Source organism: Petaurus breviceps, unplaced genomic scaffold (assembly GCF_028583685.1).
Source record: "Petaurus breviceps papuanus isolate PSGF00001 unplaced genomic scaffold, PetGlider_PUasm1.0 186, whole genome shotgun sequence".
Classification (NCBI taxonomy): domain Eukaryota; kingdom Metazoa; phylum Chordata; class Mammalia; order Diprotodontia; family Petauridae; genus Petaurus; species Petaurus breviceps.
The window spans coordinates 15762961-15790329 of record NW_027185798.1 but is presented as its reverse complement, the minus strand read 5'-3'; the positions used below and the strand labels follow the sequence as shown (position 1 = coordinate 15790329).

Genomic DNA, 27369 nt, shown 5'->3' with positions numbered 1-27369 from the left:
TCTTCCCCTTCTCCTTCTCAGCTTTCTTCCTTCCCATTGTAACTTCCTACTTCCTAATTTCCCAGGCTGGGAGCTAGGTGCCTATGTGCTGTAGCCTCTGGGTGTGTAGATTGAGGCCAAGGCCAGGACTCTCAGTGTTTCCCTTGAGTTGTGCAGATGCTCTCAGAGTACTCTGTGGAGGAGGGGTGGTCTGGCCACTCCAGATTTCTGCCTCTAGGCCCCTGGGCTACCTTTCTGGCAGGCTTTTGCTGGTCAGGTGAGGTAGGGCTTGTTGGGACCCCTCCCCCTCTTCTCTTCAGACTCCTTGCTGCCTCAGTTACACCCCTTCTCAGTGACTTCCAAGCCTGAGGCTATTTCCAGTGTCTCAGGATTTCACTCTGGGTGGGACACTTATCTCTGGGTTTTCTAGGTCAGGAAGGACAAATCAGAGCGGCCAGAGTTCACTTTGTCATCCTAGCCCCTGGAAAAACAGGCAGGCGATTTCTAAACTTCCCTTCCAGGCTGGGGGCTGATAGCCCGGGAAGAAGCTGCTGTCTCTGCTGTGGGCCCTGAGCTTTCTCTTATCCAGCTCCTATGGATCCTTTCGTCCAGAATCGCCCTTGGGGTAGGGGAGTCCTCCTGGCCCTGGGGGTGGGGTGTCCCCCAGCCCTTGGGGTGGGGGAGTCCACTGGCCCTGGGGGTAGCCTGGGGGTGGGGGAGTCCGCTGGCCCTGGGGGTGGGGTGTCTGCCGGCCCTTGGGGTGGGGTGTCCTCTGGCTGGGGCTCCTTCTCTCTCTGCTGTAGTCTGCTCTCTGTAGTCTGCTGAGCTGCTGCAGCTCCCACGTGCTCTGCACTTCCCCTGCCCGGACCCACGTGGGAGCTTTCCTGGGCTGGATTTTGCTGGGCTCTGTCTCCCAGTAGATTCTGACACTCCAAAGTCCGTTCAGATTCACTTTTTTAAAGTTTAGTCACGGGATTCACGGAGGAGCTCAGAAAAGTTGCTGCTTCTGTTCTGCCATCTTGGCTCCACCCCTTTCCTCTCTATTCCCTCCTTCTCTCCTTCCCTTCCCCCCCCTACCCTGAACTATAGAGCTGAAAAAGAGCTAAGAGAATGAATAAATAAATGAGTGAATGAATGAATGAGCATTGATATGCATCCCACACTGCTAAGTGGTCCCTGTCCTCAGGGAGACGATATTCTTACAGGTAGGCAGCACACATAGGTCAGGGGTGACTGGGGATGGTGAGCGGAGCTATAGCCTGGGAGATTAACATGTCCTTTCTGGAAGCAATGAGCAGGCACACCTGGAGGCCAGGGAGACGAAACTGTGGCTAGAGCCAGTGCTAGACGTATTGGGGCAACAGAGGCAACCATCAGTTAGGACGTTGGGGTCCTGGGCAGCAGCTCCAGACATAAAAAGGTTAAGTCTAGGGCCAGGGGTGGTCTGATCTCAGAGGTGGATAGGGAACAATGGGGAAGGGTCAGGCCCCCTCATTATGTAGAGAAGAAGGGACGTGACTTACCCAAGGTCTTACAACTAATACCCAGCTCTCCTGATGCCCAAGGTCTACTTCTCTTCCCACTGGTCCTCATCTCCACACATCCTCAGACTGCCTGACGCCCATTTGTGGTTCCTTTTCCCCTCCAGGATTACTCTTGAAGCCCAGGGATGCCTGCTCCCTGAATTTCTTTTTAACCCCCTGTTTAAAAAAAATTCTGAACTCAAAAATGTCAATTTAAACAAGCACTTACATACACTAAGTAGAACAGAGAGGGCTGTATATGAAGCTGCCAATAGACATCATGTAAAGCTCGCCCTTCTTTTTAAGTATATAACAAATTCAACATGTCGCCTTCAAAGCTGTCTTACTTGTCTGTGATTCCTTCTGGCTTTCCTTCTGTTCTCTTTGCATTTCAAAAATATGCTTCAATGACCTCTCTTCTCTCTCCCCTCTCTTTCTCTCCCCTCTTTTTCCCTCTCCTCTCTCTCTCTCCTTTCTCTCTCCCCTCTCTCCTCTTTCTCTTTTTCCGTCTCTGTCTGTCTCTCCCTCTCTCTCTTTCCTTCTCTCCCTCACACACCCATTCTTCTTCTCTTTTAGCCACTCTATTCCTGGTTCCCCTCACTCTTTCCAATCCCCTCACCCACAAAAAATGAGGAAAAAATAAAATCCTTGTAACAAATGCACATTGTGAAGCAAACAAATTTTCAGGTTGGCTCTTTCCAAAAAAGCCTGTCTCATTTTGCACTTCGAATCCATCACCTCTTGTAATGGGAATGTAAATTTAAAGATCTTTCCTGCCCCTAGGCTAAAGTGCACCTGGAGCCTGGGGTGGGAGGCTTATTTTTCAGTAGATACTTCTTGATTGGGCAGTGAGTCAATAAGGTTGTTACATTCTTTGAGCCAGGAGAAGGCTATATAAGCCCTGATGTGTAGCTTTGTTTTGGGGCTCACTTTGAGAAGTGTTCTGTGATTTCATCAGATGAAACTCTGGAAAGCCATTGCTGAGAGGGCCCTCTCCCCTTTGAAAAACCCAGATGTTGATTTGGTATGGATGTAATGGTTGGACAGTTTGGAAATCTGTCTACTTGATCTGTTTCTGTCTTGATAATTCTGTCTGTATACTCTGAAGTTCGGGGTGCTGACCTTTTTCCCCTGAGCTAGGTAAACGATATATGCTTGACTGATTAAAGTAACCTTGTTAACCCATTTTGAGTTGCTTTCCTTTATCAAAGCAGATCTAAGAAACTGTGTGAGCAGCCACCCTAGAGACGCTAGGGTGCTTGCTGCTACACCCTTGGATAAGTCTTAGGATGTGTGTTGGCTCACCAGATTTCACCTGGATAAATACACTTGGGGAGCATGGGGTGATTTTCTTTCCCACCACTCCTAGGAGGGGCCCCAAGCCTCTACCACCTCCTCAAGTGGGCCCTGAACACAGCCAGGACACTGGGGAACAGCAATAGCTAAGCATTTCTCTATGTTCCAACTATTGCTTTTCTTTGACTGCCTCAGTCATGGACATGAGCATTGAACCAAGGGGACTTGGGTGGAAAAGAAGCTGGGACACGCAGAGGGCCTTAGAGTTGGAAGGGCCCTGAGACCATAACTGTGGTAGGAGGAAAAGGCCTTTGTCTCAGAATACCAGAATTGAGCGGGTCACGGAAAGCACTTTCAGTCCTTCAGCAGCATAGAAACAGAATTCATACCTAGTTAGAGAATAAATGGTGGCTTCCTCCCCCAAGAGCCACAGTCTAGCTGACTCGTCCTCCACTAGCCCTGCCTTGTTTCATTCACCCTCGACAATGGCCTCATGGTCCCAGTCTTTTCTGCCCTCCATCGACTGACATTTATCTGGAACAATTGCTAGAGACCACTTAGTCCCACTAATACCCAAGCAGAAATCCTCTCTCTGCCATTCCCAAGAAGTTGCATTTATTAGGACAAACTATATACACCCACGAGTCTCTGATCTTACTGAGATGGACCCTCCAGTCATCGATACAGGTCACCAGTCACCCATGCCTGTGAACTCAGCTGTAAGATGAGGGTGACAATGCCCACCTCCCAAACATGAAAGCCCTCTCCCTGCATACACATTCCCTTTTCCCTCTTCATCCTCAGTCTCTCCTCACACTATTTTTATGATCATGGAAAGCTGGCCCCTCCCTGGCCACCCTCTCGAGGGCTGGTGGCTCCATCTCTCTTGCTCTGGGGTCCAATCCCAGCTCCACTTTCATCCAATGGACCAAGAGGAGGCATTGACATGTCCTTGTTCCCCTCCCCCTCCTCTGTAGCCACCTCTCAGCAGACTCCGAGGTCCATGGCACCCCCTCTGTCCCCAGACTGGCTCTCTTGATGCTCTCTTCTGCTCTAGTCTCTACCACTCTCTGGCCTTCAGCAGTAAGGTCAGTGCCTGGACCAGAGTCTCACTGCACCCCAACACTTGTTTCACACTTGGAGACTTCAAAATATGTGGCAGATTTTTTGTTCTCATCATCATTATTATTTTGATGGTGGTGAGGGGTAATGGGTCTTCTTTAGCTTCTGAGAAGTGAGGAACTTCCTTCCTCTACCAATGCAGGTTTTGCAACTTAGATGAACAACCTTGTGTAGAAAGGGCCGATCATCCCCATCAATTGCCACTCACAGAGCAGGCAAGCCAAGTTAGCTGGAACAACAGGGCACCCCAAATGAAAGCCAGGAGGCGGTCTGCGCCGGGGCAGTCAGAACCCCACCACCATGTCCCTCTAACTCCCACTGGAGATGACTCAGGACCTGAGTCCAAGAGCTTTGGGATCAGCCCCAGACCACGGGCCTTGCTTCCAGCCCAGCTCCTGAAACCATCATCCTGCAAATCAATCCTTGTTGGAGATGCGACCTGGCAGCTATTTCTGTTAGTATCATAGGCCCTGGCTTCTTGGCTGCAGCAGCCCCTGAAGGCCCATAAAAGAAAGTTATCACAGCCAGAGTCTTGCACTGTCAAATGGCTTGACGTCAGAAATGGATCTCAGGGTGTTCATGTTTCAGTCCTACCGGTTTGCTAAGATGGCATGATCCACATGGAAGGAGGGAAGGTCTACAGACAGACAGACAGTCTGCTATGGGGTCTCCTCACCTCCAGCCTCCATTTGTACTAAACCATCAATTCATCTTCTTACCATGATTTCATCAACAATCAGCAAATACTCATTAAATGCCTATTATGTATAAGGTCCTGTGTGTATGCACAAGATATTCAATAAATATTTGTCCAATGATGATGAAAGTGGTGTTTTAGGCAGATTAATTTGGTAGCTCTGCACAGGGTGGGGTGAAGTTGAAGGCAGGGACATTAATGCAGCAGGCATGAGGAAGGGGCAGGCAAGTCAAACCATCACCACAGCCTTACCCAGTACCTTCCTTTAGACCTCGATGGAGAAAGCTCAGGACCCTGAATCTAAGGGCCCGAGCCCCACAGCCATCACTAAGGGCAGTCATCTGTCCTATAGACAAGGGCCCCCCCTTCAAGCCCCCCCCTCAACAGGTAAGCAAGCTCAGGGGCAAAGGCTTGGCAGCCATCGTCCCTCCATGGAGATCTAGTTCGTCAGCAGACCCAAGGACACAGAGCAACTTTGTGCCACCAAAGTCCTTGGCCTTGTCAAATGGTTCACTGTTATAAACTGACATGAGTTTAGGATAATTATACTGAATTATACGAGAAGTTCTACTAAGGATGTGTGACGCTCTGCTTTGCCGCTACCTCCCCAAGGATCATGGGACCTCCCCAAATGACTTACAGCTGGTCTTCCCTGTGCTTAGACTGTGAACTTCCTGAGGGCAGGGGCTCAAGCACAGGAAGTGCTTCCCATTCATTCACACTGCATACATCTAGGCATGACTTGACTGTTCAAAACTTTCAGTAGCAACAATGCCTTCTCTATGTAGTACTTCTCAGCGCCACCCAGTGCCTTGGCATTCGAGGCCTTCCATAATTTGGCTGCCCCTATGACTAACTGCCTCCTCACTCCGACACTAACCTCTGAACTTGTTCCCTTTATCTGTTAAACTCATCTCTTTACTGTCCTCTGAAGCTACATACCATGGTCCCTCCATTGAGGGACTGTGGTTCTTCATCTTTGATATCGTTTTAATATTTTTATTGTTTGGGGCTCAGGGCAGACTTTTGGTTAACTGAAAGCCTGGCCTCTCATATTCACATCACCTGACCAAAACCTGACTCACAGAATTATAGTGTTAAGAGAAGATGGACATTGTTGAAGTAGGAGCCAAAATGATAGAAAGTATTAAAGAGGGGGCGGCCTCTAGTGGCTCAGCTAGTAAGAGCACCGGCTCCAGTGTCGGGATGACCTGGGGATCGAATCAGGGCTCAGACACTTAGCACCCACCCAGAAACACCTGGCTGTGTAACCTTGAGCAAGTTACTTAACCCCAATTGCTTAAATAAAAAAATAGTATTAAAGAATCCCAGCTGTCCTTGACTCCTTGGTCATCTTGGCCACATGGAGATATATCCCTTCTCCCACCCACCCACTGTGAACCCTCAGAATGGAGTCTATTCTGTAACCTGACTTAGTTCACCTATAGAGTTTGGCTAAGTAGGTTGGTTTCTTTGGAGGGTGTATGAGATGACGATGGCTCTGCTTAACTTTGTTCAATTTTGATGACATTGAAGGCTGCATGGGATTATGAACGAGCCTTTTTCTACTTCTGTGGCCTCAGAGGGTGTAGGAGATCACAGTATGTAAATTCATATAGTTCTCTGTCTCTCTGCCTAAGGTCCTGTTAGAATCTCAATCTTCATTCAGAGGTCATTTTTCTACCCCCTGAACCAGAGCTCAAGCTTGCCAAAACCTAGGTTTGGGCCTCGATAATCTCTGCATTGTGGTAGATATATGTTTGGCAGCAATAACATAGCACTTGAACACAAAGTGGAGATATTTCTCCCCTAACAATATGTCTGCCTAAAATATGACCTCCCCTCTTCTCTACGAATCCAAGCCCTGCCAGTGACCCCTGGCTCAGCTCAGCGCCCACCTCAAGGAAAGCTTTGGTACCTTCCCCAGGGTATTTCGCCCAGGGCTCTGCACAGAGTAGGTGATCAGCGATCTCTGCTGTTGAGTGAATTTCTGAAGCAAAGGCAATGAGGCAACCCAGTAATAATTATCTTTAATAAAAACCAAAGGAGGCTCATGTCCCTAAAAGCTCACATGAAAGCTGGGAGGGAAGGGGAGGAACTGAAATGATCTGGACCACAGATTGGGCTGAGGGGAGAATGCTATGCAGCCCAAGGCATCAGGCAAGGGCTGCTTGGTCCAAGAAAGAACACTAGCCTCTGGGACAAGTTGTCTCCGGCTGCCTCTGTATGAAAAGTGAGTTGCTTTCATTTATCCTGCTTCATACATACTGGAGAAGACCCTGGAGCTCCCAGAAGCGTGTCATCACAGGCTTTCGCTGGGTGCCTCACTCTCGGGGGCCAGGCCGGGCTGAGGCTGAAGGGGGAGGGGCGTCACTCTTTGGGCTTGCTCTGAACATTCTTCTGCTCCTTTATCGCCTTCTCCCACTCATTGCCGTTGAACTCTTGGATGACGATGCTGCGCACACTGCCTTCATCCAGGCAGTGGGGGGCGATGCCTGGAGAAGGAGCACAATGGGAGTTAGATGGGACAGGGAAGGTGTCTGGAGAGAGGGGGATCCCGCCCTCAGCCATCTCCCCGGTAGCACCCATGGAAAGCCATTCCTCAGCTTTGACACTTGCCTTCTAGGTAGCGATGCCAGGGGCAGGTGGAGGCCCTGGGACAGCTCCAGGCAGTGACTGCCCCAGCATCACCCAGCGCCAAGAAACACATCATCATGCCCCCATTCTGCTGCTATTCAGCCATTGTTCAGTCCTGTCTGACTTCGGGACCCCATTTCAAGTTTTCTTGGCAAAGATACTACAGTAGTTTGCCATCTCCTTCTCCAGGCCCCCATTCTACAGAGCATTCAACTCTGACCTCTCAGTCTCACAAGCTTCTGTAGGTGACAGATTGTTAGTACTGGGGTCTCTCTTGGCACAGATGTAACTGGAGACAGAACCAGCTTGGGGAAGATGTACCAGGTATAGCTAGTTTGTCACCCCCCCCCCGACTCCCCACCAAGATCCAGAAGTCAGGGCTGCAGGTGACCTGCTGGTGAGGAAGAAAGGAATTCTTTCCCTACCCAGAGTGGATCTGCAATCTGACCCTCCCTCTATGAACAATTCCCTCCATTAGCTGCTATCGCCGCTTCTGTTGCCTGAACAGATCAGACCTGAACAGCTTTCAGAGACAGGCAGGATCAATTATTAACTACTGAGGGAGCGAGCAAATGGCTTTCATTTTCTATTTATATAACAAAGCAAAGAGAAGACAGTTTGGTACAGAAGAATGAGAGAGAGCTATGTTTATAGAGAGGGGACCAAGTCTGAATCCTGGCTTTGACGCTTACTGTGTGTGACCTTGGCCAAGTCCAAGAAGAGGCAGGAAGCATTGAGTGGAGCACTGGACGTGTGGTCAGAAAGATCTGTGTTCGAATCCCCACCCTAAGTTCCCCTTCCACCACCAGCAGACGTTTATTAGCTGTGTGACCCTGGATAAGTCACTGCTCTACTCTAAGGCGTCTGCTCATCTGTAAAAGGAGGAGATTGGGCTGGATGTCCTCCAAGGACGCCCCCTCCAGCTCTGACTCTATCAGCACAAATGCCCTGGGCTCTCTGCGCCTCTGTAAAATGCCAGGGCTGGACTAGCTGAGATCCCTCCAGCTCTCAATCCTAGGTGAGTAGAAGCTGGTCCTGTTTTCTCTCTAGCAGTGCTCTGCAATCTTAGCTGAAGTCTAATATGCACCAGCGTGTCCAAGCTACCAGTGGAGATGCGTTCTTCCCTCTCCTCTCCCCACCCCCTTTCCACTGTCCGAATCCTAATCCCTTACACTTTCCCTAGGGCCCTGTCCATGAGCCTGGCTGATTCTCATGACAACCCTAAGAGTAGACAGGACAGGGCAAGCATTGTTATCCCCATTTTACAGGTGAGCATATTGAGCTGGAGAGAGTTCACATCTTCTGCCCTTAGATCACTGCTAGAAGCAGCAGCCAGAATCTCGGTCCCCAGGTCTAATTCAGTGCCCTTCTCCAAGGCCGAGCCGGCCCTACTGTCCGCTTGATGATCCATGCCAGGGTTCTGCCCCATGTAGAAGAGCTCATGAGTCTCTAGGGCATTACAAAGCATTTTCCTTATAACTGGAATATAAATTATGAAAGGACTGTTACCTGAATTTTACAAATGAGGAACTAGGTCAGAGAAGTCTAGTACCCTGCCCAGGGCCACACAGTTCAGAAGGGCTGGGACTAGGCTCCAGACCCAGCTTGGCCCTGCCAGTCAGCCTGGCCAGCCATGATTCTGAGATGCTAGAAGCAGGTAGCAGGGCTCACTCAAGCATGCATGGTCAACTGGGTGGATTACTGGTAGAATGGGTTCTAGGCCTATTGATCACCAGGAAATGCCTCTGCTCCTTGGGTCCTGGCATTTCTCTGGACACAGCCCCATTCACTTTACCTACCATAACCATCAGGGTTGGACCGAGGTGTATAAAAGCTCTGCACCCCACAGCTCTTGCAGAATGTGTGCTGGGCCTTGTGAGTGTTGAAGGTGTACGTGGTTATGTTCTCAGCACCCTGCAGGAAACACGCAGACACATTTATTTGTCAACAGTGGTCCTCTCCTTTACTGACCCATCTGAGTACTAACTGATGTATGAACTGGGGCAGAGAGACAGAAGCAAAACCAGAAAACCCCAACACAAAAACCATGTCCGTGAGAGACACCAGAGGGAGGCTGGACTTGGAGTAGCGGCAAGGCCATCCAGGGACGGCCTTAGGAGAAGGACGCCGAGACAGACTGCTCCTCAGGGAGGAGGAGAGGCTGGGGCCCAAGGGCACAGAACGGTATGGACACTGCAAAATGCAGGGTCTGGACTGGAAGAAAGGGACGTAGTTTGAGAAATGAGTATGAAAGCATCCACAAAATCTGTTGTTGGAGAAATGCACTAAGGGCCTTCTTTGTGCTAGGGAGGCATGGCAAAAATGCTTCAGACGATGGTCCCCGCCCTCATGGAGCTTACAGTCCAGCAGCAGAATGTGATACATATACAAGTAACTGTGATGCAAACTTAAACATGATAAGTACATAAAATAAATGCAAACTGCTAAAAGACTGGGAGAAACCAGCAAGCTCTGGAGTGGTTTTGTTTTGTCAGGGTGTATAGACTTTTGATAAACTGTAAATACTTGGAAGTTCGTAGTTTTATAGAAGATTTTGTTTGTCCTTTTGGCTTTTGTCTATTGGTGGATGTGGACTTTATAATATAAAAATAGCTTTAAAAATAAATGCCTGAGAATAGTGTGAAGGCTGTGATGTGGAGGTCCCAGCATGGGGAAGCGAGGTTTCAAGAGGGCTGCATGGAGAAGTGATATCGGAGGTGGGTCTTAAGAATGGGGCAAGTCTGCAGCAGGTGGGGATGGGGGACAGGGTACCCCAGGCACAGAGAAACAGGGCAAGCAAAGGGCAGAGGCAGGAACGTTCAGGCAAACAGTCCAGTTTGGTTCAAGAATAAAGTCCACAGTGAGAATAGGCTAGAAAGCTAGTGCAGAATCTCAGACTCAGGAAAGACAACGGGGGCATCTCGTTTACCCCAGATCCACCAAAGCGGTCCTGCTACACCATCCCCAAGTGGTGACCCAGCTTCTGTTGGCCACCACCAATGAGCTGGAACCTGCTATCAGTCAAGACAGCCCACTCCACTTTGGGCGAAGTAGGCAGAACAGTCAGGAGTTCTTTACATGAGGCCTGAATTGGCCTCTCTGCACTTTCTCCCACCGCTCTGAGTTTTGCCCTCTTAGGCCAAAGAGAACATGTCTGTTCCTTCTGCCAGGTAACATCCCTTCAAATACCTCAAGATGACTACCAATCAAGCCTAACTAAGTCACTTCTCTAGGCTCAACATCCCCACTTACCACCTTGGCTGAGTCCTCCTTCAGATGTTCTATGCCTTATTAATTTCCTTCCTAAAATGTGGTGCCTGGAACTGAATGCCTTACTCCAGGTAGGCTCTGACCAGGACCGTACAGCAGAACAGCGCTCCTTAATCCTCCAAGCCATGCTTCCCTTAATGCAGCCTTTGGAGCTGTTGCCTCATTGAGGTTGTGGCCCACTATCACCCCCAGATCTTTTCTTTTTAATTACCAAATATAATTTTTTTCAAAAATCATTTCTTTTCTTTTTCTTCCCCCCCCCCTCCATAGCCCCCTGTCACAGGGGGAAAAATATACTTGGACAAGCAAAGCAAACCCCTCTACTGGTTATGGCCCCGAATCCATCTAATTGTTTGTATTCGGTCCATGCCCTTCCTGTCAGGAGGTGAGTAGCATGTATCGCTGGTCCTCTGGAATCATGGTTGGCCACTGCATTGATGAGATCTCAAATCTTTTAAAACTGGCCACTTTTGCGACGTTGTTATAGTATAAATTGCTCTCTTAACTCTAGTCACTTCACTCTCTAGCAGTTCTTACAAGTCCTCCCAGGTTTCTCTGAAACCATCCCTGTCACTATTTCTCACAGCACAACAGTCTTGTCCCAGGTCTTTTCAAAGTGCCAGCTAACTATTCCTCCCCCATCTTGTACTCCCAATGGAAATATTTTTAGCCCAAGTTCAAGATTTTACACTTCGATCTTTACATTTCATCTTATTTGGTTCAGAACGATAGTTTAGCCTGTCAAGAGATGGTGTGGTATGGAAACACACAGGCACCCACACAAACACTTACCTCACACACACACCCATCCCCTCACAAACCCAGCTGTGTGTATGAGAGTGGCGTGTATGCACACACATAGACACACCACACATGCACATACAGCTCACATCACAGATCCCCCCCCCCCACCAGACTGTCACCAGAGGATGTGGGTTTCCATCCCAACTCTACCACTGTGAGCAAGTCTCTTACCCTCAGGGACCTGCTTCCTCATCTGTAAAATGAAGCCTTTATCAAGTGCTTACAATGGGCCAGGCCCTGGATTAGATGTCCTCCAAGGCTCCTTCTAGCTTCAACCCATGATCCAAGGGTCTTTTATGCTCTAACATTGTCATCCAGTGAATTTTTAATCTCACGTGGTTTCAGAATTTAATTCCCAATAGTTTCTCATTCCTCCTGGGCTGACTTTCATGGGAAAACTCAATTTCCACTGACCCCTGATAAATATGTTCTCCGAAGTGTAGTGGAGACTATTCCCAGCTTTTTCTGGTAGAGGAAAACAAGGCTTTACCATCTGACCTGCCAAAGGTCCTTCAGGCCCCTCCATCTGCCCTGCTGCTCCACTCTCCAGACCTTTGGGCGCTGCCAACCAAGCTAATGAATACTCAGGACTTCTGGACATTTCGATCCGTCCTGCAACTGAACCGTTGGGGCTCTATGGGCTGTCTCCCCCAATCAGAATGTGAATTCTGAGAGGCAGGAGTACCTCAATTTTCTATTTCTATCCCTAGTACTTAGCACAGTGCTTGGCATATATCAAGGGTTTATTAAATGCTTTTTCATCCACTCCTCTCCTTCTATATCATAAGCTCTAGGAGGGAAGGCTCACTTCTCCTCTAGGAGGAGTGATCTTATTTCTTTACCAGCAACCGTTGACCTTCACCCAAACACTCCTTGCGTCTAACCCTCTTGTTACTGGATTTCCTCACATGAATACGCTTTCTAAAGCACAAAGCTTCCTCATCCCTGATGCTTCTTGATCTATTTTGTTTCTTTTAAGTAAAGAATATTCAGAATTGTATTCCAGTAACGGGTCTCATTCCACCAACCCACAGTGCTACCTGAGGTCACATTTGCCTCCCTACCTTGGTCTTCAATCTGCTCGTCTTTAACAGACTTTGGAGCCCACGATTTTTACTGACTTGTCTTTGGATCTCCTCTTTGGTGAGATTCTGGATGTCTCCATGGCCTTTCTTCCTCCTATGTTGTAGCTTCTCTCCATGGTATCTAGTTTGCTGAATCAATGCATTTTTCTTCCTCTTTCATCCTCTTCAAATGAAAGCCCTTTTGATTAGATTGTCAAGACCCCTGGCACACAAGATCGCTTGTCTGACTCTCTTCATCCCTGATCAGGAGCCTGTCGTTCCTATGTTTTAAAATCTACATTTGATGCTCAGACACCATCTTCTTAAACACATCTTCATTTTCTAAATCTGCTTTGCTTTTTTTGGATCTGTTGCTTCTGCTTAGCAGCGGTGACAATGACGCCACCTGTGGCCCTAACATGACTTTTGCCACCAGCTTCTTCATCTCTGACAGCATTTCTGGCCTCCTTTGGGAAGTACCACTGGTGCCCCTGTGACCTGCCAGGAGCGAGCACAAGTCTCTGAAAACATGCCCCAGAAGACAACAAAGCAAGAAGTCCTCAGTTACTCCTGCTCCATCTCTTCTTCCTCTGACCTTGACCGGAGCATCCCTCACCCAGTGGCTTCAGCTGCACATTTAGTTTCCTATTCCTTGAAAGAGGCTGCTGCTTCCTCCTCAGAGCCCCCAGCTGCCTCTTCTTTAGGAAGAATCTTAAATCAGTTTTTAATTCCAATGTATATTGATCCCTCTTCTCTTCTTCCTGTGTATGACATCTTTCCAACTGTCCAACACCGATACAGTTCACTCACACACACTCACACACACATATCTTTGTTCCCAAATTCCTTTCCTACTTTTTTTTTAAGCACTGAATAACCTTCTCAAATGGAAAAAAAAATACATTGCATTGATTCCTTCTCTCCTTACATACAACTCCTTTATCAAAAGAACCCAGACAAGGCCTTTAGGCCTCGAGTTCCCCACTCCTGACCTAGACTGAACCCTAATTGTATGAAAAATAACTAAACAAAAGCATCTGATACAGGGTGTGCATCTGACATCAGAGATAAGTCTCCTTTACCTTGAACCCTGGCCTCTCTGCTTGAGGAGAGAGGGATGGGGGAGGCTAGGTGGCACAGTAAACAGAGCACCAGCCCTGGAGTCAGGAGGACCTGAGTTCAAATCTGGCCTCAGACACTTGACACACTTACTAGCGGTGTGACTTTGGGCAAGTCACTTAACCCCAACTGCCTTCCAAAAAGGAAAAAAAAAAGAAAGGAGGGTGATCCTGTTACTGACCATGTTCCTCCTCTGGCCCTCCCAATCTCACTCTGCGTCATCATGCTCATGCTAACTCTCCCTCCCTTCTCTCTCTCCTCATTACTTGATTACTTACAGATAACACAATAACTTTTTGTCCTATTTCTACAGAGTTGAGTGTTTTTCAGAGATTCCCCAGCTGATGACTGTCCGCTTGGTTCTTGGTTCTTGGCTTCTTCCATTTTGTTCAGGGACATTTGCTTCACTGAGTATAAGGTGTTGTACATAGAATGGTACAGGGCCTTGAATAGGAAACTGAGGAGCCTAGAATCCATTCAAGAGGCAATGGGGAGTCATTGGAGAATTCTGAGCATTAGAGGGACACGATCCAGGCTACATGGTCCTAGTTCACATGCATGCCTCTTGTAAACTCTTTAAGGGAAAGCTCAGTGCCTATCTGGGCACTCTGGGGCAAAACGAAAAGCTCCTACCTAGGCAAGGAGTCATCACATTAGATAATGGTAGAACTGGAAAGACTTCGGAGATCAGAATTTTATAAATGAAGACTCTGAAGCCCAACGTCTCAACAGCACTGCCAGGATTCAAACCAGGTCATCTGACTGAAAGCCAGTGTTCTTTTCTCTCTTCTCCATCACACCGCTTCTTGGAAAACAGTCAAAAATATTTGTTTAACTAAAAATAAGGAAATGAGGGGTGGCTAGGTGGCGCAGTGAATAGAACACCAAGCCCTGGAGTCAGGAGGACCCGAGTTCAGTTCTGGCCTTAGACACTTAATAGCCACATACAAAAAACTAGCCGTGTAACCTTGGGCAAGTTACTTAACCCCAATTGCCCTCCAAAAGGCAAAAAAAAAAAAAACCCAAAAAAACATTATTCTGAGAAGGAATCTATAGCTTTCACTAAACTGTCTTCCAGAGGGGTACAAGGCACAAAAAGGGAAAGAACCCCTTTGTTAACAGAGTAGGATAGAGTAAAATTCATATAAAAATAAGAGCTATTCTCCAACTGAGTCAAAGAATACGAATAGGCACTTTTCAGAAGAAATCAAAGTAATCAATAGTCACATGAAAGATGCTCTAAATCACTATTGTTTAGAAAAAAGCAAATTGAAAAAAATGAGGTACCACTCATACCTATCAGATTGGCCAATAGGACAGAAAAGGACAGTGATAAAGGCTGGAGGGGAAGTGGAAAAATAGGGACATCATGAATTGTGAACTGGTCCAACCATTCTGAAGAATAATCTGAAACTATGCCTAAAGGGCTATAAAACTGCACATGCTTTGTTTGACCCAGCAATACCACTACTAGGTCTGTATCCCAATCAAAGGGAAAGGAAAGAGACCAAATGTACAAGATTTAAGGTAGCTTTTATTGTAGTGGGAAAGAATTGGAAATTGAGGGGATTCGCATTAATTGGGGAATGGCTGAACATGTTGTGGTCCATGGTGTGATGAAAAACTATGGTGCTGTAAGCAATGATGAGGGAGACAGTTTCAGAAAAACCTAAGAAGACTTACATGAGCTGATGTAAACCAAAGTGAGTGGAGCCCAAAGAACCCTGTGCACAGTAATAGCAAAGTTGTTACGATGATCAGCTGTGAAAGACCTGCCTACCCCTGATCAGCTGTGAAAGACCTGCCTACCCCTTCTCCCTGATAATAAGGGCTATCCATCTCCAGAGAGAGCTGATGGACTCTGTGTGCACGCTGGAATGTAATTTTTTCACTTTCTTTGTGGGAAAAACTTAAGGGACAGGTAAGCGTCCTTTTGTATTCCATTTATTGATGGGTTTTAAAAAAATTTTTAACATCACTTTCCAATGACTTGCTTTCTTCTCCTCCCAAGTAGATTCCTCCCATATAACAAATACATACAATCAAACCAAACCAAACCTAACACTGGCCAAGTCTGAAAATGTCAGCCTGTGGCTAAAGGCCAGTCTCTGCCCCAGATGGGAAGCAGTCTTTGTTCTTGGGCCTCTGAAACCACCCTCCGTCAGTGGAATGATATAGCTTTAAAAAAAAGTGTGGCCAGCAGACACATCCTTGGGCAACACCCCCCCCCACCAAGCAGGCACAGCCCTCCAGTACTCACCTTCAGAAGCTTGAATCGCGAAGCTGGAACGATAAAGTGCCTGTTCTGTTTCTTTTTGCAAATGCTACAGCTGCAGCAAAGTGAGAAAAAGTTACCAAGTCAGCAAAGGGCCCACCACAGCCTTCCCTTCTTAATTCAGTCAAACCCACCCAAGGCACATCTACTGATCACCTCCTAGGGGGGAGGTACCATGCTAAGCACTGGGCATCCCCAGATAAAGATACCTCCCTTCAGGAGGCCTAACCTGAGGTGTCCCAGGGTCCCAGACCACAGAAGGGGTTGGTAAGCAGAAGGACCTGGTACTCACAAGTGTGTGTGTTTGTGTATATATGTGTGTAACATCTGCCCTCATAATATGAAGAAGAAAATCTGTCTTTATAGAGGCTCCCATCTGTCTTTATAGAGGCTCCCACAGTGGACTTGTGGTCCATGAACTTGTTTTCTATCTTTCTTTTCAATACTTTGGTAACCATTTGTTGTTTAGTCATTTTTTCAGTCATGTCTGAATCTTCATGACCCTATTTGGGATTTTCTTGGCAAAGATACTAGAGTAGTTTGCCATTTCCTTCTCCAGCTTATTTCACACATAAGGAAACTGAGGCAAACAGGGTTAAGTGACTTACCCAGGTCACATGGCCAGTAAGTGTCTGAGGCTGAATTTGAACTCAGGTCTGTGACTCCAGGCCCAGCATTCTATCCACAGTGCTATAATTTAGCATAATTAGTTTTCTCTGTAATCCTATGTATAATATTCTGTGCATTTTAAAATATTACTCTGAGAAGGGCCTCACTAGGTCACCAAGGGACCCAGGACACACAAAAATTGAGGTGAAGAAGCCCTGATTTAGTGAGAGGACCTGGGACAGACTCCAGAAGCTTCTGTGTGAGCTTGGACGAGGCACAGCCAGGTTCAGTGACCTCTAGGGCGCTACTCTGGATGCTTTCAGCCAGGACAACCATAAAATCCTGATAAGAGTTGTTGCATCAACAAAACGATGCTCGTATCCCAATGACCTTCATCACAGCAAAAGAAACAAATACAACAGGTAAAAAACAATTATGTGTCCCATATGGACAATCTTTTATTGTACTGAAGCTTAAGTAATCATTCAGAATATATAAGTTTTGGGGCGGCCAGGTAGCACAGTGAGTAAGAGCACCGGCCCCAGAGTCAGGATGACCTGGGATCCAATTCAGGCTCAGACAACCTTAAGTTACTTAACCCCAATTGCTTAGGGGCGGCCAAGTGGCTCAGTGAGTAAGAGCACCGGCCCCAGAGTCGGGATGACCTGGGATCGAATCCGGGCTTAGATACTTACCACCACACCCAGAAATAACTGACTGTGTAACCTTGAGCAAGTTACTTAACCCCAATTGCTTTAAAAAAAAAAAAGAATATATAAGTGTCAAGGCAAAAAATGAGTTTCTGAATTTTCATTCCCCTCCCCTTCCTAATCCACAAGAAGCAGTGTGGCATAGTGGATAAAGGCTGGCCCTGAAGTCCTGGAGACCTAGTTCAAGTTCTGCCTTTCACAAGGCTATGTGACCCTGGGTAGGTCCCTTAACTTCTTAGAGTTTCAGGCATCTAAGACTATTAGTTTCATAGAACAATTCAATAGAACTGAATTGCTGGAGAGAATGTCCTCCCCTGGGAGTTCCTTCCCTACTCCAGTGAAACTACAAGGCCAGTCCCATCCCTTCATAATGCTGAGTTTGATGGATCCCAGATGGACAGTTGGTGCTAAGAGGCACAGAGCACCTTCCCCAAGCCCCACTTCCTCTTAGTAGGAATGGAAAAGGGTCACTCACTTGCACTCAAAAACGTTCAGATCTGCTGAAGCCCAGACTTCGAAACGAACCGCCCCACAGTGGCAGCCTCCAGTGTGTTTCACCAGACCTTGGTACTCACTAGGCAGAGAAAAAGCCAAAAACAAATGCGGGATGGTGAGCATTCCTCGGTAGTCCCAGACAGCACAAGAAAAGATATGTTGGCTGTCATCCTGGTTTCCTACCTCTGACATAATGACCCCTCTGGAGTACAAAGGGCCCAGCACCCCATGGGAGACAGAGGCCAAAGCCAGACACACAGACACAGACACACACACAGACACAGACACATACAGAGACACAGACACAAGACACACACACACACGTAGGCTTTCTTCCAGGACACGAAGGGCACCAAAGAATGAGGAGAGACAGGAGTGTCCTAGGAAACACTTCCTGCCTTCAAAGATGGGACTGAGCCTCAACAAACGGGTGGGACAGGGGACCATGGAAGGGTCGTCATATACCACTTTTCCAGCATTTCAATCATGCTTTTTATCTGTAAACCTGCAGGGGAAAGAGCACTGGACTGGATTTAAACCCCAAGCTGATTACTTATTTATTACCTGTGTGATTTTGGACATAGACTTCCTCTCACCACATCTATAAAATGAATGGCCTAGTCTAGGGGGTTCCTTCCAGCACCATGACCTATTTGCTAACAGCATCATGACACAAGTGGTAGGTCAATATAGAAAAGATCCTCGTTTCTTCAGTCCTGCAACTCCAGGTGTGGGAACTCCTTCCATTCAGGCTCTGAAAATTTACACTCTTAGGGGAGGCCAGGTGGCTCAGTGAGTAAGAGCACCAGCTCCAGTGTCGGGATAACCTGGGGATCAAATCCGAGCTCAGAAACTTAGCACCCACCCAGAAACACCTGGCCGTGTAACCTTGAGCAAGTTACTTAACCCCTATTTCTTTAAAAAAAAAAAAAAGAAAAAAAAATTACACCATTAGAGAGTGGCCTGAGGCCCAGAGAGGTTGGGCAATTTGCCCAGGATAGCTCAGTAAATGTCAGAGGTGGGATTTGAACCTTGGGTCATGCTGAATACAAGTCCAGCATTCTGTGTAAATGAAACAGTTTGATACTCAATTTGCCATCAGACTCCTGATTCTATCTTCTTTGGGGAAGGGGAAGCTTGCTGGACCCCCCTGAAAATGTTACCAGTCCCCCTTAGAATACAAAATGCCATTGTTTTCTGAAAACCCCTCCAAATGAGACTAATCCAAGGACCTGCCCTTCCTCCCTGCACATGGAGTATTATTATCTTGCTTCTATGCCAAGGCTGGGGGAGGGTGTAGGGACAGAGCAGTAATTGGAGCTTAATTAGTTCCAAACATCTGAGGCCTCCTCCCTTGAAGTCGTTCTAACCCAACCAGGGCTGCTCAGGACTCCTCCCAACCTCCCTCTCCTCCAGCTGTGCCTTCACCATAGTAACGGGGCACAATGGCCCTGCCCCCACTCTTTCCACACGGCCACAAGGATGCTCGGCAAAGAGCTATTCATCAATCCATCTTCCCAGGCTCACACCCGGACTTCTCCCTGCTAGCACAGTCAGGCAGTACTGAACGGTTTTTTTTTAAATTTCAAACCCTTGTCTTATTTAGGGTCCCAGGAAAAGAAATGGGAAGGGCAGCTGAGGAGCACCCTCCAATTCCACAGGGGAAGGAAGGCAGCCAGGCATGAAATGCAAAAAGAGAAATGGTGCCGACTCTGGATTCCTGGGAAAGGAGGAAAATCCAAGGCAGGCTTGGACTGCCAACAGCCTGAAATCCTATCAACAATCTTAATGTGGGCAGAACAAATAAACTGAAAAGTGGGGGCCCCTCGAGGCACTTTCAAGCTCAGCTACTAAGTCTCCCCTGCTGGTAGTGGAGAAAACAGGCCCCTTCCCCCTCCCCTCCTTCCCCTACAAAAAGACAAGGAAAATCTGTTTGTGAAAGATCATTGTGGCAGAGCAAATAAATGGAAGCCCACAAAGGAGGGGCAGGCCTTAATCAGCAAACATTTATTAAGAACCTACTATGTATCCCGTCCAGTGCTAGTGATAAAAAGACAGAACTGTTCCTGCCCTGAAGGAGTTTAAACTCTAACATTCTATCAGAGACAAAACGTACCAGTAAAAGCACAGACACCATAAATACAAGGCTGGGGGTGGGCAGGGAACGAGGGACGCTATCCTTGGGAAGGAGAGACAAGGAAAGGCCTCCTACAGTCTGTCCCATCCCTGTTCTGGAAAATGTCTGAGAAGAGCCCTGTGCATTTCTATTATGATGACATTCCTGATTATGACCATGTTTCCTTCACTCAGTTTCTTCAAGGGTCCCACTCTCTGTTCAGATAATGGCCTGGACAGACCATTCCTCTATTAATTACCAGTGTGACTACTGGTGGCAGATGCTGTTTTGTGATGAGGCTCTATGCTTATTAGGAACAATAACCAAAATGATCAGAATAACAAGAGGGAGAAGGTTGAAGACCAGGCAGTGAAAGAACCAGGCTGGGGGCTTGTCAGACCCACGGCTCTCTGGATCTGCCTGGGACAATGCATGTGGCCTCCTTTCACAGCCAGAGCAGTTCATGTTCCTCGGGTTTCACACTAGACATTCAAATGTTGATTAGCACATGGACATAAAAATGGAATTTTTTATGAGCTAGGAATGTGTTAAAAAGGCTTTATCAGAGAGGAAATGAAAAAGCAACGTATTGCCCAAATCTGTCAACTTGGTGTTTGGCCTGTTAAATGAGAAGAAATTCACACACACACACACACACACACAGGTGTGGATGAATTCCTATAATAATGTGTGAGGGATACAGAGGAATAAGCCAATAGAGAAAAGAAAACCCAGAGAAGAAGTTATGACACAGAGTTAGAGGAGACTAAGTACTTTGTGCATAATCCTTTCCTTAAGCTAATTATTAAATAGGAACTAAGGACTCTGCACTCCTGTTTGGACTATAACCTTTCAAAGGTCCAACGATTAAAATGTTTTTCTTAAAAAAAGGAGAGGGCCCCAGGCAAGCCTTTTCTGTCAATGGGTTTGGGGCCTTCAGTTCAGCAGACCCCCCTCCACATCAAAGGATGCTATTATAGATGGTCTTATAAGGAGGGCTCCCCTTAGATAGGAATCTGAATCGTAAAGAATTCTACGTCAGCCATTCTGCTTATTACAAGTAGGTGCCACTAGCTTCATGGGTGTGCTAGGAGAAAGAATATTGGGATCCAGTCAGGTAAACTGGGTTCTAGGCCAGGCTCTTCTACCAGGCTGGGAAAATGACTTTAATTTCTGGGCTTCCTCTTCCTCTTCCATATAAGGGAGTTGGACTGTATGGTCTCTGAGGCCCTTCCTAGCCTGAAAACACTATGAATCCATTAAGGGAGTCCAAGGAAAAGCCAGCGAAGGCTTTCTGTTAAACTGCTTACCTCCCCAGCTGGGCCAATGTTATTATTGCCCCTGTCTGAGGGAAAGAAAATGAGTCTGAGAGGAAGCAAAACAACTTGACTTGGCCCGTGCGGCAGCCCTTTGAAGTGAAGGTATGAGAAGGGAAGGGTTTCCAAAGCTTTGGGGCCCCAGAGTTTCCTTCCCCTTGGCAAAATTGACTTCCAACTCTTCATCGTCCTCCAAAGAAGTCACAGATAGAGCTCCATCTTCAAAGCCCTTTTGAGTTCCACCTAGACCTGTTTCCTGCCAGGGTCTGTTGGCACCTGTGTGCTCCGCAGGTTTCCGCTTCACTGGCCACCCTGTACCTTCTCCCTTTGCCTCCTCTCCTCCCCTTGCCAGCTCCCCTTTCCACGTAGTCTTCTCCCACTGGAATGCATACTCTCTGAGGGCAGGTACTGTCTTGTTTGCTTGTATTTACAACATCCCCCCATGGTTAGCCCAGTGACTGGCACACAGTAAGAGCTCAATAAATGCTCTGCATGAATCTGCCAGAATGGACCCTCCACAATCTAAACAGGCACATGAAAGAACACAAGAAGATAGAGAGGCATGGGCTCAACTCCAACTCAAAACAACCCCTACCTAAGTCACAGGGCCCAGGTCTTGAATGTCTGGCCTAGGACATCTTGGACTTGTGCTTGCCTGCCTCTTCAATTGTCCTGAGTGCATTTCTCCCTCCACAAAGCACCATCTGCCACCTGACCCCTCCAAGAGTCTCTCTCCCCTCTCAGGACAATGAAGGGACTGGGCTAGATGACCTTTAAGGCCCTTTCTAGTTCTGACATCCTGTGGTTCCATATTCTGAAGAAACTTGGGTTTTCTCCTTTGAAGAGGCCAGGTCTGCCCACACCAACTCCAGCCCATTAGAATGCATGCTAAACGTTTTCTCCTACTTCCCATCACATGGAAACATATAGTTTTGTTTAACTTTGTGCAGCTTAAATTGGCGACATCAAATGCACATGTTTTTGCACTGCTTATGCAGAGTCCTTCCAAAAGACCCTTAATCAGGGGTCTGCTTTGGGATGGTAACTTCCATAGCCAAATATAAATGGGATGGAAGTAAGGGGATGGTGAGGACACTGGCCTCACTCACATATTGCCAAGCAGACTGTATGAATGCTCATGGAAGGCAGGAGCCCACTAGAAATGGATATGGAAGGACAGGCCCTAATTTTATTAAAGGAGAACTAATAATGGGGCACCGAGCCTGGCTGCCTGAGCGGGTCAATGAGCTCAAGAGGACCCTGAGCTGGCAAAGCAGGGTCAGTCCTCAAGGCACAATGCAACAAGCGGTAGGCAGCAAACGCGGCCTGTGTCTTTGTTTTAAAGATCAAAGAAACCTCCCTCTCCGGCAATACAAAGAAGGCCTCATACAAGACAAGGCGGGCACTTCTAATCTGATCAGGCTGAATGAAACCTGGCGCCAGGTCCCTACGAGCCCTTCCAAGAGAGCTGCGACTATCACCGAGGAAATCAAGCTCTGGCTCTCTTGGCCCTGCGTTCCCGGGTACTCAGGGGTCAATACTGCCCCAGAATCCGGCCTCCAGCAGGCTAAGGATACGATACATCCCCGGAAAGGCTGCATGCACCGCGGTGGGGGGGCGGGGGGGGGTGAAGCAGGCCAGCCCTCCTGGTGCCCTGGCCCGCCGGGAAGAGAGGATGGAGGACGCCCGGGCAATACTTACAAGGTGTCCAGGAGGAGTTTGGCTGCACCCTCGCAAGTCAGGCTCTGACGCTTCTGAAACTTAACCCAGCGCTCCCGCTGCCCCCCGAGATCCAGGGAGCAGCTCTCCAAGGGGCCCAGAGGCAATGGCGGCTCCTCGGCTTTCTCGTCCTGGACTGTGCACAGCTTCCTTTTCCTCCCCGGCCGGCCCTTTCCCTTCTCCGGGGGGGCCGGGAGCGGCGCCTCGCCGGCCTCGCCGGCCGGTCGGCTCTTGGCCCGCTGTTTCACGGCCGCTCCAGCGGCGCCCTTGGTTTTCACCATCCTTCGCGCATCCCCCTCCGCCGCCGCGGCCGCCGTGCGCCCACACGTTGAGGGGCCTCCCGTGCGCTCGGCAGAGACGGCTGTGCGGCGCGCAGCCCTGGGGCCCCCCGAAGTGCCCCTCGCCGCGGAGCTCGGCCCCTCGCAGGCTCCGGGTCGCGCCGCCTGCCCGCTAATTGCCACCGATCGCGCGTTGTCTGTGCTTCAGTCACCAGGGGGCGTCGGGAGCAGCCCAAACCCTCGGGCGGGATGGAGACGGTCTCTGGTTCCCACCCCGCAGACAAAGGAGGACTAGGCTGCCTTTACGCGCGCGCGGGGCCACAGCCTCCCAGACCCGCCTGGGGCGCCGAGCTGAGGACGGCCCTAGGCCAGGCTCACCCGGGCGTCACCTAGCACCCGCCCCGGGCCTCCGGGAAGAGCCTTAACAAAAGCCTTTACACGGGGCTCTCGTCTGGCAGCTGCTTCCTCGGGGGTCGGGGGGCGCGGTGGGTTGGGCGGTCTGTAACGGGTCAGTGCCAGGTGTGAGGGAGACACAGGTAGCCATGGCCCTTTCTTCATCGCCCAAGGTCACTTGACCGATGAACGAGTTTGTGTGTATGGGGGTGCGGGGTGGGGGTGAATCAGACCCACCAGGGCACCCCCTTGACCACCCCCTGAAGTCTGAGTTCCCCCACAGCCCGACCATCCACAGGGGCAGAGAAGTGCCGAGGGACGGCACTGGCCTGGGCAGCAGAAGCCCCGAGGACCCCCCTCTGACTCTAAATGTGTGACTCTGGACCAGTCATAGCACCCCAGCGGCAGCGGAGAGCTGCTCGGCCAGAGGCGGAGGTCTCCAGCTGAGGACCAAAAGTGTCGTGTCCTGCCATTCCCCAGGGTGAACTGGCCTAACCCACCTGTCCTGAACATGCTTGTGCTCATCCTTTCTTTGGTAGTCATTTGTTGAAATCCTTCAAATGCTACATTTTCTTAAGAAGACTGTACCTACCTCTCTTAGTAACTTAACAAAGGTGGACTTGGTCTTTGCACATTTCTGCTCTCACCTGAGGGTTGTTCAGTCCCCGCCCACTGGGGTTTTTCTTGGCAAAAATACTGGAGTGGTTTGCCATTTCCTTCTCCAACTCATTCTTACAGATGAGGAAACTGAGGCAAAAGGGTGCAGTGACTTGCTCAGGGTCACACAGCTAGTTACCTGTCAGAGGCCAGATTTGAACCCAGGAAGAGGAGTCTTGCCGACTCCAGGACTGGCACTCTATCCACTTAGACACCTAACTACCCACCTAGGTTGTACCTGTCTGTAGATTAACACCCCCATTCCTCAGCAGAGTGCCGTATAGATATTTGTTAAATTAGTGAACTAAGGGACCTCACACCAAATATTTATCTTTTATTGATTTTACTGAAGACCAAACCAAGCTTTATAAAAACACAAACCCATCTCCCTTAAGCCTACCTACTTCTGTGCATATTGGACAAAGCCGGAACAGCCAAATAACATCCACATCAATACTTCATTTAATTGGAGTTAAGAAACACATTCTCTTCCTGTTTTGATTCTTCTTTTTAGTTCAACTTCTGTTTAATTTTTATTTTTTGATTTTAATTATTTTATTTAACACTTTCTATGAGCAAGGAACCTGAGGCATAGAAACAAAAGGATCCGTGCCTTCAAGGAGCATAGGCCGAAGAGGAGCGAACATTCCCAAAGGTAAGTTACTTTGAGGTAGGAGGGACCAGAACAGGCCCAGGGGCTGGAAAGGTTTTAATTCAGAAGGCACAAACTGAGCTGAGCTTTGAAGGAAGCTAAAGTTTCTAACCAAGCTCTAAGTGCCCCATAACACCTGCTTCAGCCATCCGTATAACCATTGGAACAAATTGTTCCCATCTGCCCATTCCACCCGCGAAAGTCTTCATATACTTGAGGTAGACATCCCCCTAACTCCCAGTTGGTTACCTTCAACCTGGGTTAGCTGTGGAGTGCTTAGAGTTTGGTCAGACATCGAAGATACCAAGATCATCCACTGCATCCCGGCCATTGACAGTTGTCCTGACTTTTACCTTGCTACTGGACTTCGGCGACTCTGGAAGAGGGAGTTGGGCTGACAACTTTGCACAACTCTGCCTCACATCCAATTCATATGCAAGTCGAGACATCACCCATGATGTCATTGGTCCTCTTTGAAAATGAAGGACAGCAAAGGTTCTAAGAGATGGAGATGAAGAAATGCTTTCCAGGCATGAAATACAAAGGCAAGGAGATGGGAAATTGCAAGTTAGGTATGGGGAAAAGCAAGAGTAAGACAGTTTGACTGGAAGGTAGAGTGCATGAAAGGGAGTAACACGAAATGGGTCTAGAGAGGCAGCTAGAGAGTCAAACCATGAAGAACTTTCCATTCCAAGCTCTCCCTTCTTTACCTCTTTGGATCTCAGGTTTTTCATATGTGAAATGACAATGTTGAATTAGATGAATCTCCTATGACAGGGAATCCATTATCTCTCAAGGCAGTCTATTTCACTTTTGGTGAATAAGCGCTAGGGCTTGGAAAGTTTCCCCTTACATAGGTCCAAGATATACTTTCTTCAGCTTTCATCCTTTCCTTCCAGTTCTTCATCTGGGACCAAAGAGAATGAATCCAAACCTTTTTCCAGATAGCAACTCTTCAAAGACCTTGACTGCTATTTTTCGTCCCTCCCCCTATAAATCTCTTCTCCAGGCTAAACAATCTCAGCTCTTCCCATTGATATTCTTATAGTTTTTGAGTTCACTAACCATCCTGGGTCACCTCCCTTCTAGACAAACTCCAACTTGTCACTGTCCTTCCTAAAATATGGCACCTTTCACCTACCACGATATTCTAGTTGTGGTCTGCTTAGAACAGAGCTCATCTGCCTCTTCCTGGGCACCATGCTTTTCTTAATGCAACCTAAAATCACCTTTGCTTCTCTGGGTGCCATGATGTAAATCTTCATTCCACCTCAACCACCCCAAAGGAGAGATATACCTTTGATTTCACGTCACACAAACACTCTATGATATTGAGCTCAGAAATTCATCTCTGATAATAATCTGGGCAGCTAGGTGACATAGCAGATAGAATTCTGGTCCTGCAATCAGGAAAACCTGAGGTCAAATTTGACTTCAGACACTTACCAGCTGTGTGAACCCAGACAAAGCACTTAGAAACCTCTATTTGTCTTATAACAGTACCTACCTCACAGGGTTGTTGTGAGGATCAAATGATATAAATTTGTAAAGTACCTCAGCACATAGTAGGTGCTATATATTTATTCTCTCCCTCCCTCCTCTAATTTCCTGCCCTTCTGTGTGTCTCTTTTTCTCTGTTCTGTGTCTCACTCCTCCTAACCCTATTCTTTATCTTTGTTATGACCTCCATTTGTTCCACCATTCCCTGTTCTCCCCGTCAATCCCCCCTGCTCTGGCCTCACTTTCCTTCTTACACAATATGACCCTAGAATCCACGAGTTCAATTTTCTCCCTCCTTGGAATCCATTACTCCTTCATCCTTTTCCCTCTCTGTGCTCCATTAATCTTCAGCCTGGATTGATTCCCATTATTTTGCTTCTCCATTCCTACTCCTCCTCAGCTACTAAACTAAAATTTCTTACACTTGGAAAAAGTCACAACTGCCAACTTGGGTCATTACAAATTCAAAATCTTTTTTAAAAAGATTTTTCTGATAACTTTTGATTTTATATCACCCATATTTCCCCCCTGTATCCCTTCCCTGCTCCCTTTCTAAAAGCCATGCCTTATAATAAAGAATTTTTTAAAGGGAGAGAAAAAAATTCTGCAAAATGAATAAATACAAAAAAACTCTGGTGTTATGTGCAATGTGCCATCCCTATGGACCCCTTCTATAAGGAAGTAGGAGGAGGTTTCTTCACATATATCTTGTGGGGGCCAAGTTTGGGAATTATAAGTTTGTAACATTCAGCTTTGTTTTTAAAAACAAATTTTAATCTTAAAGAGATCGTAAAAAAAAAGGAAAGAGACCCACATGTAGAAAAATAATTCATAGCAGCTCTTTATGTGGTGTCAAAGAATTGGAAATTGAGGGGATGCCCATCAATTGGGGAATGGTTGAACAGGTTATAGTATATGTAATGGATGTACTGGAATACTATTTTTCTATAAGAAAAGATAAGCAGGAAGATTTCAGAAAAACCTGGAAAGATTTTCATGAACTGATACTGGGTGAAGTGAGCAGAACCAGGAGAACACTGTACACAAGAACAACAACATTGAGGGGTGATTAACTAGGATTTATTTAGCTCTTCTCAGCAATACAATGATCCAAGACAATTCCAAAAGACTTGTGATG

The 27369-nt window shown here is 47.7% G+C and overlaps 1 protein-coding gene across 1 annotated transcript; it reads right to left on the bottom strand.

The window, feature by feature from the left end:
• Positions 1-6622: 6622 nt before the first annotated feature.
• On the bottom strand, positions 6623-23218 carry CENPV (centromere protein V). Its single transcript, XM_069089579.1, has 5 exons — positions 22734-23218; positions 17581-17679; positions 15772-15841; positions 9054-9168; positions 6623-7112 (listed from the first exon to the last, which is right to left on the bottom strand). The coding sequence occupies exons 1-5, from the start codon at positions 23030-23032 to the stop codon at positions 6988-6990; spliced, it is 708 nt and encodes a 235-aa protein (XP_068945680.1). The 5' UTR covers positions 23033-23218; the 3' UTR covers positions 6623-6987.
• Between the last annotated feature and the right edge of the window lie 4151 nt (positions 23219-27369).

Excerpts from the sequence above, each read along its gene's own strand:
- CENPV (XM_069089579.1), bottom strand. The coding sequence starts at position 23,032 with ATGGTGAAAACCAAGGGCGCCGCTGGAGCGGCCGTGAAACAGCGGGCC. Across the intron at positions 15,842-17,580 it reads CTGAACGTTTTTGAGTGCAA|CTGTAGCATTTGCAAAAAGA; the intron begins GTGAGTGACCCT and ends ACTTTGCTGCAG. Across the intron at positions 7,113-9,053 it reads GTCCAACCCTGATGGTTATG|GCATCGCCCCCCACTGCCTG; the intron begins GTAGGTAAAGTG and ends CTCCTTCTCCAG.